The sequence below is a fragment of the Mytilus edulis genome, chromosome 12 (assembly GCF_963676685.1).
Source record: "Mytilus edulis chromosome 12, xbMytEdul2.2, whole genome shotgun sequence".
NCBI classification, from domain to species: Eukaryota; Metazoa; Mollusca; class Bivalvia; order Mytilida; family Mytilidae; genus Mytilus; species Mytilus edulis.
Genome location: NC_092355.1, coordinates 36,400,436 through 36,415,605, shown reverse-complemented (window position 1 = coordinate 36,415,605; position 15,170 = coordinate 36,400,436). Strand labels below are relative to the sequence as shown.

General features: G+C 30.3%; 1 protein-coding gene across 1 annotated transcript; it reads left to right on the top strand.

Annotated features, from left to right (window-relative positions):
* Positions 1-2,955: 2,955 nt before the first annotated feature.
* LOC139498383 (transcription intermediary factor 1-beta-like) lies at positions 2,956-12,565 on the top strand. The gene is made up of 5 exons (XM_071286773.1): positions 2,956-3,774; positions 5,407-5,475; positions 7,179-7,212; positions 10,533-11,548; positions 12,180-12,565. The coding sequence occupies exons 1-3, from the start codon at positions 3,008-3,010 to the stop codon at positions 7,207-7,209; spliced, it is 867 nt and encodes a 288-aa protein (XP_071142874.1). The 5' UTR covers positions 2,956-3,007; the 3' UTR covers positions 7,210-7,212; positions 10,533-11,548; positions 12,180-12,565.
* Positions 12,566-15,170: the final 2,605 nt, after the last annotated feature.

The following is a 15,170-nucleotide window of genomic DNA, read 5'->3' as shown; positions in this document are numbered from 1 at the left end:
TAGGGTGTGTAAAACAAAACTATTAGGCTGCATCATCTGACATGTCTGAATTCATTTGTGCTTTTTAATAAAAAAAAATGTATATGATACGGTTTAGATTGTTTATGGTCCTTGTTTTGCGGCTTGATCTAATAAACGTTAAAGGCATTACATTATTGCTTTATTTCATTTTACTTGTAGTTGAAAATGATGTTAGGAAGAATAAGATCAACAATTTGATAACCAAAGACGACCTAGGATAAATCTTTAAAAACAGAAATTCATAAAAGCATGACCAACCAATTAAATTAGTGACAAAAGAGACAATCATAAATTGTTACTTATCCCATTAACATCATACTGGTCAAGGTGAGACGGACATGGTTTATACATGTGTTTGTAAAGGCTGTGATATAACATGTATGATACATTATGATTTTGTGAAATGAAAAACATGATAACCTTAGACTGTTCTGTTTCGATTTCTGAAACAAGACCAGATAATGTATGAAACATGTACTAATGTTGTTGATTTCGTTTTGCCGCAGCATGATAAAATAAAACTGTCAACATGTAACGATTGGAGCGAGTTATACAAGGTAGTATGTGCCAATTTAGATATAATTTTACATAGCTTCATTATCTTTTACTGACATTTCTACCAGTGTTCTATAATCTTTACCAGTATTAATGATCACGTTTTGAGGTAAAGGTGTTATTTAACCTATCATGACTAGTTTAACCCGCCACATTCTGTGTGTGCTTCTCCTACAGCAGGAGTATCCATTTTAGTTGTTCTCGTTTTTGTACAAACATATTTGTTTCCTGTCATTACCTTGTTAATAAATCAGGCAATTATTTTTAGTTTGAATTGCTTTATATTTTTGGGACCTATGATAACTGACTATGCAGTATGAGTTTCGTAATTTTTGAAGGCCGTACGGTGACGTTTAGTTGTTAATTTCTATGACATATATGGTCTCTTGCGAAGAGTTGTGTCATTGGCACTCACATTTTATTATTTATTTAGGAACCAGCAACTTAAATTCCACGAATAAAAACAATTCGACCTATTTTTATTAGTATGACATGTATGAGTCTACGAAAAATCCCAAAAATCATGAACATGATGTCAAGGTCAGATGACTGCAAGTTGGACATGAACACAATCATTCTACACACAAAATATGACCTATAGATATGCTCTTGCTGAACCAAACAATTGCGATATTAATCTTATCTATTTGAATGTCTAGGGTTAGCTACCGTGCTTTGTCTATTGAGTGTTTAAACGAATTCATTCAGAGAAATATTGAAATGTTATCTCCTTGTAAGGTTATAAACCTGTTATTATCTAATTTTCTTTCTGATCTGATAGCCAAAATCCCGATTGGATATTACCAATATGTTTCAACTGATCGGGCGGATCTTACGTTTTTACTTGCATAATGACAGTGTATTTGAAGATGTGTGAGATAAGGATGTTAACCGTTATAATTATAGTTGATTTCTAATCAACTATCAGTGCCACCAAACTGATATACAAATGAACTAAGTGTATGATATAGGACGAATAACTGGACAATTCATTGATGAGTTCATCCTGCAACACCTGACTATAGATGGAATGGTCTTTAATAAGCGAACCAGTGTAAATCAGTCCAGTCAGGTGAAATAAATCAAGTAATAGTAGTCAGGTGTATTAAACAAATAATATGTATTTTTTTTTTATGTTTTTTTTTATAACAGGAAGTTCGTATTTAGCAAATCGTACTGATCTTTAATCGTCGGCCATGTAAACAGCTGTGTCATAAGCGGACATTGATGTGATCTACGTTATCATGAGTATTACTTATGGTTTTGAATTACAGTGACATGATTTTTTTTATTATTCCCATTGAAGCTTGAGAAGGTAGGCGTAAGCCATTCTTACTGACGTTTCATGGACCCAGTGCGAAATACTTGTCCGTTAATACATATGATCAAAAAAGTGGTCTGTAGGTCACAGTAATTATTTCATCTTAATATCTCTTACTTGACATCCTCAATAATGTAACTTATAATCTTGTTGTTATTCTAAACTCACAGTGAACATGTAATATGAGGATTACATGCATTAATGGTCAGTCCATGTATATGAGGATTACATGCATTAGTGGTCAGTCCATGCATATGATGATAATATATACAGAGAAGAACATTGTAATACAGAACGTTTATTAAACCAATTTTCTGAAAAAAAATGGTTGTACAAACCATGTAATATTTTAGCCATTGCAACATCACATACATTCTTATCCTTACTATACCTCCTCTTTTCATTAATGAAGCCTCAATAGTATCTTGTTTTACAACAAATCTATTTAGTGATCTAATATACGTTTTGTTCATAATGTGATGTTTTATTGTATTTTTTTTTTATATCCAATGTGTATGTGATAATCAATTTAATTATTAGTTAATTGAAGATACATGTATATATTATATATCACATTTGTAGTATAATAGTTTAAACTTTGAGTACATCTCTTAAAAGCTATGCTTTATTTGTTTACTAATTATAGAATATTTTTTTAATAAACATTTGATATATCATTTTAATAGCGATTTAAAAATCATTCATTATTTTCAATATAATATTTTATCTTATTCGTTCATCTTTTGGTGTAAACTATACACATGCTAACCAATATAAATGATGTTATTGAGTACAATGTTTACATTTAAATACATAGTTTGGTAAATAACAGGTGATAGTATGTATAATACACACTACGGATATTTAAACGGTTGATAAGTTGGTATGCTCATATTACACGTTCAATAACTAAATGTACGTTAATATAATACATGTATTTATTGTAAATTTAAGTTTTTTTCAAAATAAAGCAAGACATAATGTTTGAATTTTTCAAATACAATCTCTTCAATCATTTACATTCACTAGTTATCGTTCTTGATTTAAATTTAGAATTATCTGTCATGTGATACTATCACCTGTTAACCTGTGATTTTGATTGAGTGCACAATGGCTCAAGCTGCGTCTAAAACATGCGAGGTTTGCGTGAGTGCCCCTGGATCACAATATTGCATAGACTGTGAGGAATACTATTGTGAAAATTGCAAGTTGCTACATAATAGGCAGAAGTTATCGAGAAACCACCAGTTTCAAAAAGCGTCCGACCTAATCCCGGAAGGAAAATCCAAATGTAGTGAACACAAAGAAGAATTTACGTTATTTTGTAATACATGCAATGTACCGGCATGTACCAGTTGTGTGACAGGAAATCACAAAGGGCATACATTTTCCAAATTTGTCGATGCAGTCGCGAAATTACAAGTGGAAAATGAAACAAAAATTCGTGCCAAAACAAACGAGGCAAATCAAAATATAAAGAAGATTGAAGAAAGCTTGAAGTCGTTTGATAATTCTGTTGAATCTGTTATTAAAACCATAACTGACGAAGGCAGTATGATTAAACGTGTGGTTGATAAAGCCGTAGCACAGATGATTACCTTTGTGAAAGAACAATCCAAGAAGGAGAAAGACAAGCTGATGAAGATGTTGTCTGATGCTAAATCCGTGCTTGTTGCCGGACAGGCCTTAGACAGAAAGAGAAATGAACTAGATAAGACCCGACAAAATGAAAGTTTGGTACAAAAGATCAATAATCTGAAAGAAGAAATTAGCAAACTCACTATCAATTCTCTTCCAGAGTTTCCCAATATAACCTTCAAAAGGAAGTCTGTAGCTGAAGATGACATCCGACAACTGATAGGAACATACAATATAAGGTAAATATAGAAATATGCGTTGTCTTTTGAACTGATACAGTTGTCTATAGAATCAGGCAAAACTGTAAAATATCGAGGAAAACATATTTTTAAAGTTAATATATAGCAAGAAATGATTGAAAAATACACATAAGACAGGTCAAGATTTACAGCTTGAAAAAGACCTACACTTTTTAAAAGATCTCCAATCAACACGTTCTTTTTTATAAGTAAAATGAACTATAAATAACCGCTGGCATGGACATTGTTTTCCGATTAACGAAGCGCTGACAGGCAGAAATAATACTGTCCATCAAACAATATAGATTGCTTTCACTTCTCATGCATATACCCGAACGTATCGGACGATATTATTTGAAGTTAACATTTGATTCACAAAATAAGTACATCATCTAGCTACGCCCATTACTCACTAGAGGTAGAAAATAAATATTGCGTTTTCAATAATTTCAGTGCTTTTGTATAGAGGCTTGTAGTTTAAGAGAAAAAAAAATGTATATATAGACGTCATGTTAGTCACAGTTGTTTTATACAGGCTTTATATTTTTCCAATAAGTTTATAAGTCACATGTAATCATAATACTTTTTACTTTGATAACATATGTAATCATGTCTAATTTATAACAATTCGTAGTGGTGGTATGTATGCATGTGTGAGAACTTTCCGTAAAAGACAAAAAGACACCGTGAGGTGTTCAACAATAAGCAAAACCTATAGCGCATAGTCAGGTGTAAAAGGTCCCGGAATGACAATAGCAGAATATATGAATAAAGGCAACAGTAGTATACCGCTGTTCAAAACTCATTAATCCATGGACAAAAAACAAAATCGGGGTAACAAACTAAAATCGAGGGAAACGCATTAAATATAAGAGAACAACGACATAACACCGAAACGTAACACACACAGAAACGGACCAACCATCAGACAAAACACCACGAGAATAACAAATATAACATGAAAACCAAATACATGAATTTGGGATAGACAAGTACCGTGCCACGTCTTATCTCAATTTCTCAAAAATAAGAGAACACACAAACGACTCAACGTTAAAATGCAACACACACAGAAACGAACAATAATATAACAATGGCCATCTTCCTGACTTGGTACAGGACACTTTTAAAGGGGAACAATTCTTAAATCATATGTACAACTATATTGACAGAATGATTTTAGATTTGCATTTATAATGCACGTAATCATTCTATCATTTGCATTGATGAATTACAAAAAAAAAACATATTTTTAACAAGGGTATGATTTGTTTTACATCAACATTTAATATTGACGGAATATTTCATATTTCCAAATGTACAGGTTATATTTACTTGTTAGCGCTAGTATAATGTAAAATTATAAGACATATAATGAAACTATGATACTTTCGTATTTCATTATATTTTGTTGTAATCATAATATATTTTTGTTTTGACAAATGCCTTAAAAAGTTGTGTACATAATTGTGTGGATCTTAACTAGAGTAACACATATCTTTAATACTAAATATTTGACATGTTAACAAAAATAGAATGTACAAAGTAATTTTACACGAAAACAAAGAATGTCAGGAGAAACATATTTTCATGCAACATTTAAACAAAAAATAAAGAAATACTGTTTTATAGCAATGTTGCACCAGTCTTAGAAAAAAAGAAGCAACGCCATGGAAGCTTATACATATGTGATGGTTGTGGGTAAGTACTTTTGATTATTATTCGTACACAATAAATACATACAAAATAACAAGAAACAGCTATATGCTCAAGTTACGAATGATTGACATGAATGAGAAAATAAACACAACATTCACAATAGACAATAAAGTATAATGTAATATATAACAGTAGTCATTATGTAACTTAGATCGACGTAGTATTGTTCCGTCAATACACCAATCAAGCGAATAGTTTTAAAATCGACGTTTTTCAGAGAATTTTTGGTTTGTATTTTGAACTTTGGGCCGATTTTATTGCTGTTTAATTGCAATATTTTTTTTTCAATTTAAAAACTGTGTATTTATTCAAGAGAGGATTTACGTGTTACATTTTCTGACAGATTGATATTTACGGTTTTTTTTCACCCTAGATATTTGTTTGCTAGTCAAAATATGGTAGTTAGCAGTATTTCAAAATATATCTAGTATAAATCACCATGCAGAAAAAAAAAGAAAACTGTATGCAATTTTTGCATGTCATTCTTTTTTTCTTATTTTATTTGAAAAGTGAAAAAAGGGGTGGGGTTAATACCGAATCGGGAGAAGCCGACATTGGTCGTCTTATTAAAGTTATTGTAAAATCTAAAAGAGTAAAATTTGAAAAAAAATGTTTCTATGTCAATTCTTCATTAAAATGATTCTAATGCATCCTTTCATTCGTTCATCCATCTTTATTTTCTAAATGACTAGATGTTGTACATTGCATTGCTTTACTGTTGGACATGAATACTTACTAAATCATATATATCAATAAACGGATAATTTTTGCTACTTGAAATGTACGATTGTAAATGACATGAATGGAACTATTAATATATGCATCCAATTCTTTCTTGTACCATTGGGATGGTATATAAGGAACATATCTAAGAAGATTTAAAATGCTGAACTGTGTCCAAAGTATAAATTTTGAAAGATAGTTTACATTGACGTTGTCATCTTTAATTGCTTCACGAAATTCAGTATTGACGTTGTGATAATTATAAGTCTCGATTTAAAATGAGTTGCTATGACAACGTGGTTATTCTGAATTTCTAAGACAGAAAATTGAGGAAAGGTCTCGGACGCAGGAAATACGTAAATTATCTTTTTGATTTCTAGCATTTGTTATATTCCTTTTTTGGTTAATCTTTTTTTTATCTTCTGGGGCATCACCAGCTTCAGCCGTTGGTTTATGGTTTTTGACATACGGTCTAACATACATGTCTGAATTTCCGCATAAAATAAAAAATAAATCTATGGAACTACATGTACACACTAACTACAAAATAGACAAACGACGCATTGGTCTAATCTGTTTGCATAAATTTCGAACATATTACTCTTCAAGTATTGAAAAGTGAATATAACTTAGCTTTCAGATTTGGGTGTCAGTTTTCTAGAATATTGATTATAAAAACGTGCGTCGGACATGAACAATTTATGAAATGTTAATTATGTTTTATTTTGCAATCTCTCAGTTATTATTAATTGTAATATGTTTTATTTCTTTTTTTAACATATTAAAAAGAAAGATACATGACATGATTCAATAAGTATTAAAAGACAGAAGTAAACAAATATGCAAAAAACGCGATGATAAGACAACGAGTAGTATACAGATTTTCGAAATTGTTTCACTGAATAAGTTATATCGTTCAGGTATCAGTCAAAATAAATGTATTGTATAAATTATCGTTTAAGGCGTGAGGAAATTATACCATTCAACCGCTAGTAAGTATTCACATTTCTTCTTGCATATATCATGTATATTCTGTTTCATTCTTCCTAAAATAAATTGCGAAACATCTGTGTTCTATTCATACAAGCCTCACTTATACATTTGCATCTTACTATTTGAAAAGAAAATTTACGTGGTTTAAAATGTTGTTTTTTTTGCACTACACGACACCCATGTCTCCGTTCCAGTTGTAGAGGAAACAAAGCTGATTTATTCATAAACAAATCAAATATTTTTATTGCATAAAGTTTGAATTAGTTTAAAGGTCAATAAAACATTAGCAAATTCTTTTGTAAACGCCAGCATTACTGATGCAATAACATTCATTTCTGAAACACTACCATGTCTAGAAAGATTGAATACAATTGAGAATAGAAATGGAGAATATCTCAAAAAGACAACAACCCGACCAACGAGCAGATAACGGTCAAAGGCCGCCAATAGGTCTTCAATGAAGCGAAAAAAATTCCACACCCGGAAGTGGTACTCAGCTGAGCCCTAAAAAAATGTGTACAAGTTCAGTGAAATGGACGTCAGACTTAAATCCGAAACATATAGATGAACTGAAATTAAAAACATACAAGACCAACAAAGGACAGAGGCTCCTGACTAGGAACAAGCGCAAATGTCAAATGCAATTAATGACAAAGCATTGCATTACAATTATGAAATGGATAAATGGTGGTGCACAAATAATGGTATAATTCTATTTTTTGTCAGTAAGTAAGTAGCAAGTTCAAGTTTAATTCAGAGAAGTATTCAGAATTTAATTTGCAATGTGATACACGTAATAGCTGTTAAATAGATACAAATATTGTTTTCAACATTATAATCCTTATTATTTAATCATTGGGTTATGACCATGAGCAAAAGGATTATATAAATTTGACACCATACTTGAAACATAAAACCTTTCTTGTCAAGCATACATATTGCAACAACTATGATGTCTAAAGTTAATGGCTAAATGTGTGTTTTTCACTACATGACACATGCATATATGGTGCTGTTCAAGAAGTCAAGCCAATAAAAATTACTTATTCATCAAAATTCATTTTTTTTAATTCAAATACCAAAAGTTTGATATTTATTAAACACATTACGTAATCCTTAATACACATCAACATTACTTTTTCAAAAAAAAATAATGATTAACTATACAATAGGGCGATTATGTTAAAACTTAAACTGCGAGGCAATACCTTCAAAATTGTATAAGGTTAAATACAGAAATGAATTTACCTATACAGATCACACGCCAACTTATTGACCCATCGGCTGTTGACCACAAGCAAAATTAACTGAAATTTGACAATACATTTGAAGCATTATAAATGTCCCTGTGAAGCATACATAAAACTAAAAATCGTGATGTTAAACGTCATTGTATGATTATGGTGTTTCTTTACAATACTCATAACTCACTATCCCAGTCGTCATTTCAAGCAAACACAAATGATTGCTTCAGAAAAAAACATCATAATGTTTTTATTGCATATATATATTATTTGAAGTTAATTAAAGACATTGCGGAATCTTTATAACAAACAAGCAGAAACTGTACTATAAAGCTGTTATGTCAAACATTAAATAAACATTTCAAAAGTCATGAGTGAGGGTGAAAAAAATAATATAACATTTTTTTTTTCAGTCCGTAAGTACCTTGTTCAAGTTTGATTGAGAGAAGTATTTATAATGGAAATTCCAACACAATACACGGAAGAGCTGTAAAATAAAGAAATTGTTTTCGCTTAAGATACTACAATAATTATCATTTACTAATCGGCCGTTGACGAAACTTAACATTGACACTTTATTTGAACACAAAACCTGTATTGTCAAGACATGAGACCAACAACTTTGATGTCTTAAATATATGGCCTACGGGTTCTCTCTATGTGACTAATACATGTGTGTTGCTGTTCAAGGCGTCAAGGCAACACACATGACCGCTTCATCAAAACACAATACTTTTTAATGCAAATGTAAATGGTTGGACATCTATTTAAGACATGTTGTAACTCTAATAACACATCAACATTTCTATTTCAAAAGAAAACCTATGTCCGGTAAATTGTAAAATATGGTCATATTGTTATAACTTAAACTGCGAGGTAATACCTGTAAAATTGTACTGATGACAAATAGAAATAAATTCCCCCTATAAAGATCTCAAGCCTTCTTATTGATTTTATCGGCCGTTGACCACAAGCAAAACGAACATAAAACGGACACCATATTTAAAGTATAAACATGTCTCCGTCAATCATACATAAGACCATATAACGTGATATGTAACGTCATTGTATGATTATTTTGTTTATTTACACGATAACTATGTTGCTGTTCATGCCACCAATTTAAGCCAACACAAATTATTGCTTCATCAAAACATTATATTTATTGTATTGCATATATTAATTGTTTGAAATTCATTTACGGCCTTTCAGAATCTGTATTACAAAAAAGCGTAACTTATTCAATAGACGATTCAATTCTGATAAACTGTTCTATAACGATTTAATGCCAAAAATTAACTACCCTTTTTGTAATTCATGACATTGCTATACACAAAATTATAAAATGTTTCAATGATGGTGAACATTCTAATGTAACATTTTTTTCAGCCGGTAAGTACTCAGTTCAAGTTTAATTTAGAGAAGTATTTATTATTAAAACTGTAATGCAATACACGGAATAACCGTTAAATAGAAAAATAACCACATATTTCCCTTTTAAAGATTACACCATAATTATTTACTCGTCGACCGTTGACCATGAGCAAAACGAACAGAAAATTGACACCATATTTGAATCATAAAACCTGTTTTGTCAAGCAAAAATAAGAGCAACAACTGTGATGTCTACAGTATATGGCTCAATAGGTTGGTTTCTTTACATGACACATACATGTATGTCACTGTTCAAACCGTTATAAAATGACTGATTTCATCAAAACACCATAGTTTAATGCAAATAGAAATAGCATTACATTTACCGGTATTAATACATTTCGTAATCCGTATCACACATCAATATGACAATGCACGCCAAGACAAATAATTGCTTCATCAAAACATCATATTTATTTTATTGCATATATAAATTGTCTGAAGTGCATTAAAAACATTTCGGATTTTTTATAACAAACAAAAACACCTTTTTCAAATGAAGATTTAAATCTGATCAATTGTTCTATATACTTTAATGTCAAAAATTAAATACCCATTTTGCAATTCATGACATGGCAATACACACAATTATAAAAGTCCACAACGATGGTCAAAAAACTAATGTAACAAATCTTTTTTTTTCAGACCGTAAATAGCCAGTACACGTTTGATTAGAGAAGTATTTGTTATTTAAACTGCAATGCAATACACGGAATAGCTGTTAGATAAAGAAATTATTTTCCCCTTTTAATATTACAATCAATATAAGTACAGTAGCAACACAAAATGTCAAACTTTAAGGAAGAATACAAAAGCCGTTAAGTGCGTCCTGCTTAAGTTGGTATTTAAAAATACAAAACGTCAAATGAACTGTAGGAAACAAAGCAACATCAATTTTACACAATTTGAACCTTTTTATACCTTAAATGAAGGTTCCTTTTTTTTTAAATCGAAAACTATAACATGCAAGCATACAGGTTAACATAAACGTACACCAACAATGTACATTAATTTACTTTTCCTGATAATGTGTACACAAATTCCGCTAGAGTCTTAATAATTCTTAAATGATCGTAGTCAAATGTGAAAAATGTATGCTAAGCGAGTATTTTAAACGAAACGAACAGTTAAAATTACTGATGATTTAATTACATAAACAAATTTTCTTATTTATATTTTACTGTTGTTTTCATTTCTGATAATATTGTTTTAACCATTTAGAAAATTGTCTACATGTTTGGGCAAAATGAGGAAAAATTTGATGCTAAAGTTTGTAATAACATTATATTTTGCTATGTTAACAATGCAAAGTGGTTGATCTTTCCAAAGACTGCACGACTGAATACATAACTTGAACCTATAATACTTACGTCGAAATACACAGATAGCTTATTGTTGAACCAACATATGATTTTGAAATCTACAATCGCCTTTTTGTCAACCCCAATCTACAAGATGTAACTAGAGAGATGGGCACGAAATTACTCTATGGTCTACACATATGTCATATTGTTTTGTTTCATTAACATGTTTTGTTTCAATTTTTGCACACGTCATAACATTAAACTTGTTAAAATCTACATATCTTGGAATACATTTAATTTGCAAGAACAAGCTTTTTATTTTATTTTTAGCCGCTGTTGTTTTGGCAAGTGCAATGGGTAAGTACCATTTAAAATGCAACGCAAATGTTTTGCATTAAATGAAAACAAAAAATAATATTATTATCTAATTTAGATGTAATCATTCGTTGTGAAAAGCTTTCACAAACAAAGTGAACAAAGTTTTAGGGAAAATGTTCTAACGAGGTTCATGGAACGCCGTATAAAACGATATCAAATATAAAGGAGAGTAATTTAAAAAAAAAATACGTGTACATTCATTTCCATTTTAATATTTTCAATGTTAAATATATCATCAAGTCCTGAGAACCGTATCACACGATGTCAAGATGCATACAGTTTTCATATTTCGTTATTGAATAATAAGTTGTTGTTTTTTCAACTACTTTTCATAATCTATCACTATTGCAAAGGTATTTGCTGAGCGTTTGTAAGTAAACAGACACTGCTGCACTAGTTTAAACATATTTTATTGTTCAAAGCAAATGGATTAGACATACGTTTTTCAACCTAGTTCCGTCTTCTCCATAGTGCTGCAATTAACATGCTTAAACAAACAAAAACCGAATATCGTAAAGTTTTGTAGTATAAATTAAAAATAAAGAATGAAATATTTTAATACTTCCTACAAAAATTTATTTCATCAAACGAATATATTTATGTATTACAGATTGATGCGCTATATCAAAGATTTTTAAAGAAGTCAAGGCAACAATGATTTTTTTTCTGCAAAATATAATCAGTATTTGTTTTCATGTTGTAAAAAATAGTGTTGAAACTGATGAGGAAATTATAACTTCAATGACAACAAACTTATATTTCAGTAAATGTTACTTTTAATTGTATATTAAATATAATAGCTATGTTCAAATCATTCAGTTGGTTATCGTTTGACTTTGTCAAACATTTTACTGCTGTTATACTTTTTTTTTACGTCTTAACATACAAAATGAATGTAGTTCTATAGATACACTTCTATTTAAAGTACTTAACAGTACTTAAGTTAACATGTATGTTGATAATTGCTGTATATATTGAATTAAAACATCAATAAGTTGTTTTATTTATTTATTTAAAAAAAAATAGATTACTGAAATTGAATATTGTACGTAAATAAACACATAATTTTCATATTTACTCTGACTTTCTACCAAATATAACAACTTTTCTAACATTCTTTTTTTAAATGAAAAATAAAATGTTCTGTACTTTTTTTTAAAATCTTATCATATGTTCGATGAATATAAGAAGACATCAAACTGTAATTTTAGTATAAAAGTAACATAGTAACAAATTACAAGCTACAATATCAAATGTATTGAATTTTATAATTTCAAAAGACTTAATATAGAAGCAAAGAAAAAATGACATTTTTTTATTATAATCCTTTGTTAGTTGCCTAGCAACATTTTTAAAATCTGATAACTATACGTTATTTAAACCTTATTTATCAAAATATGTTTCTTTTTATATGAATCAACATATACTATTGTATAAAACATATATGGAAATCTCAAACAGTAATGTCCCTTTTATCTCAATTATTTATACGATAATTCATCAACATCTTAGCCACCAGAATGACTCTTAGCAACAACACTGTATACCTAGCACAGCTTTTTATATTTCTTCAAGGTTTATGCAATCAATAATGTGTTAACCAAATATAGGCTTCTATTGTTTGTCTTCATTTTGTTAGCCTTTTTTATGTTAAGAAACTACCTAGCAACCGTATTCATTGCATAGCAAATACCTATATTTGATTTACGTTGATATTGTACTTTGCTGATGGTATTTTGTCATCTATACAGTATTGATATTTTGTAGATTTAGCACTATCCGGCTATTGATAGAGAAAGCTTGATGATCACTAAATGGAAAAAAAAAACTTCAAACCTTTCCCCCTACCCCTAAAAGAATAAACTGGTCTGAGGAAACAGTTTTACCCAAGAATCAAAATTATAATGACCTTAAAGGCCCTTTCATGATGACAGCATAAGCATTATGTTTAGCCCTTGTTCAATAGCAGTCAAGTACAAAAAAAAACAGAATTCATAACTTGAACTGTTGTTTTATTTAATGATCAAACAACAATTATATAAGCAATGAAATAACAGGCAGTTTTCTTTGACAAATATGATATAAAATTATACAATGTTCTGTGAATTTTCATGGAACCAAAGAGAATCATTCTTCGTAAACACTGCATGAATACAACTGAACCTTAGTTATGTCATTAAGATTAAATTCAGAATTTAATTGGGAAATGTGTCAAAGAGACAACAATCTGACCAAAGAGTATAAACAGCCAAACATGTATAGCTTACTAAGTCAATTATATATTACACATACACGTGTAAAAAGCATCTTAAGATATAGTCTAATATGGACAACAAAATGTACGCCATAGGTAAAAATCGGTGAAAATATTGCTAAAAGACAAAACTTAAAGTGTAAATCAAAAATGTCGGATATCCATATTAATAGTGAAGGTAATTGGACAAACCTATCACATTGCATACTCATATATCAACCACAGTCGTTAATATATGTGTACGTTATACCACAAAGTGACCAAAGTATGGTTTATCAAAGACACATAACATCACATTCAGTTCTAAGGAACGAAAACTTTAACCAAATCTGCTGATAAGGTGCACTTAACTATTTTTGTAGTATATAATTGTAGTTCATTATTTAGATTTCTTTACTGTTTAATGAGTATGTTCAGTAAGAGCAAAAAGACTGAAAACTAAGCTATGACTCAAACTGACATGGATCGAACTTCTATCATGTGACTTTAAATGTGTACAAACATATTCTTATTCGTAATAAGTTAGCAAATAATAAACAGTAAAGTATGTACCATCAGCGAGAAAAAACCGTATTTAACATAAAAAGCTGATATAGTCGTATGATAACGTCAAAAAATTGTTTTTGAAGACAACAATGAAAAACCCCATCCCCTGTAAAATAAATTCACTATTCAATGCATTTGCATCTTAATCTTAGTTAATAAATACAAGTGTAAGAGAGTCACTCATCCATCATGTTGTCTATGTCACTATCAGAATCGGAATAGTTCAAAATTTAATCTGCATATTTACACGAGCCTGGTTTCTCTAGATCCCACCTGTTATGACCAATGTACCACATTGTATATTCAATATGCGCACAACAACCAACCACCCTGTCGCCAACTTAACAGGTGCAATATCAGCTGGTGACTTCATCTCCACTGAACATGCTAAATTCAATCCATAAACTGTACACTCTTGAGGAAAAATGTCTGGATGTTAGTTTAACTGGTAATAGTTTAGGGCGGTCACAGCAAGTCTCGATCATGTTATTGTCATAAGATATATGGCTTTCTGTATATCTTGGGGGCATGATTAAGTTGATATACTCTCATTGTTATAGTAAGTTTAGGAAAATCTTTAAAGGTTTTCGTGAATTAAATTATTGTCCTCGGCATACTTCTCTACCTGGTTACCAAGCTGTGCTCTATCCAATATAGTTTGCCAAGCTCTTCATTGCAAAAGTCATCAATCAATGGAGCCTAGACGCAATTGATGAATGCAGAAACAATTCAAACACAATCTCCAATATAAAGAACGTAGTGGTTTGGAACGACATTGTCGAGAAACCGCCACTGTTTAAT

Excerpts from the sequence above, each read along its gene's own strand:
- LOC139498383 (XM_071286773.1), top strand. The coding sequence starts at position 3,008 with ATGGCTCAAGCTGCGTCTAAAACATGCGAGGTTTGCGTGAGTGCCCCT. Across the intron at positions 3,775-5,406 it reads ATAGGAACATACAATATAAG|CAATGTTGCACCAGTCTTAG; the intron begins GTAAATATAGAA and ends ACTGTTTTATAG. Across the intron at positions 5,476-7,178 it reads TACATATGTGATGGTTGTGG|GCGTGAGGAAATTATACCAT; the intron begins GTAAGTACTTTT and ends TTATCGTTTAAG.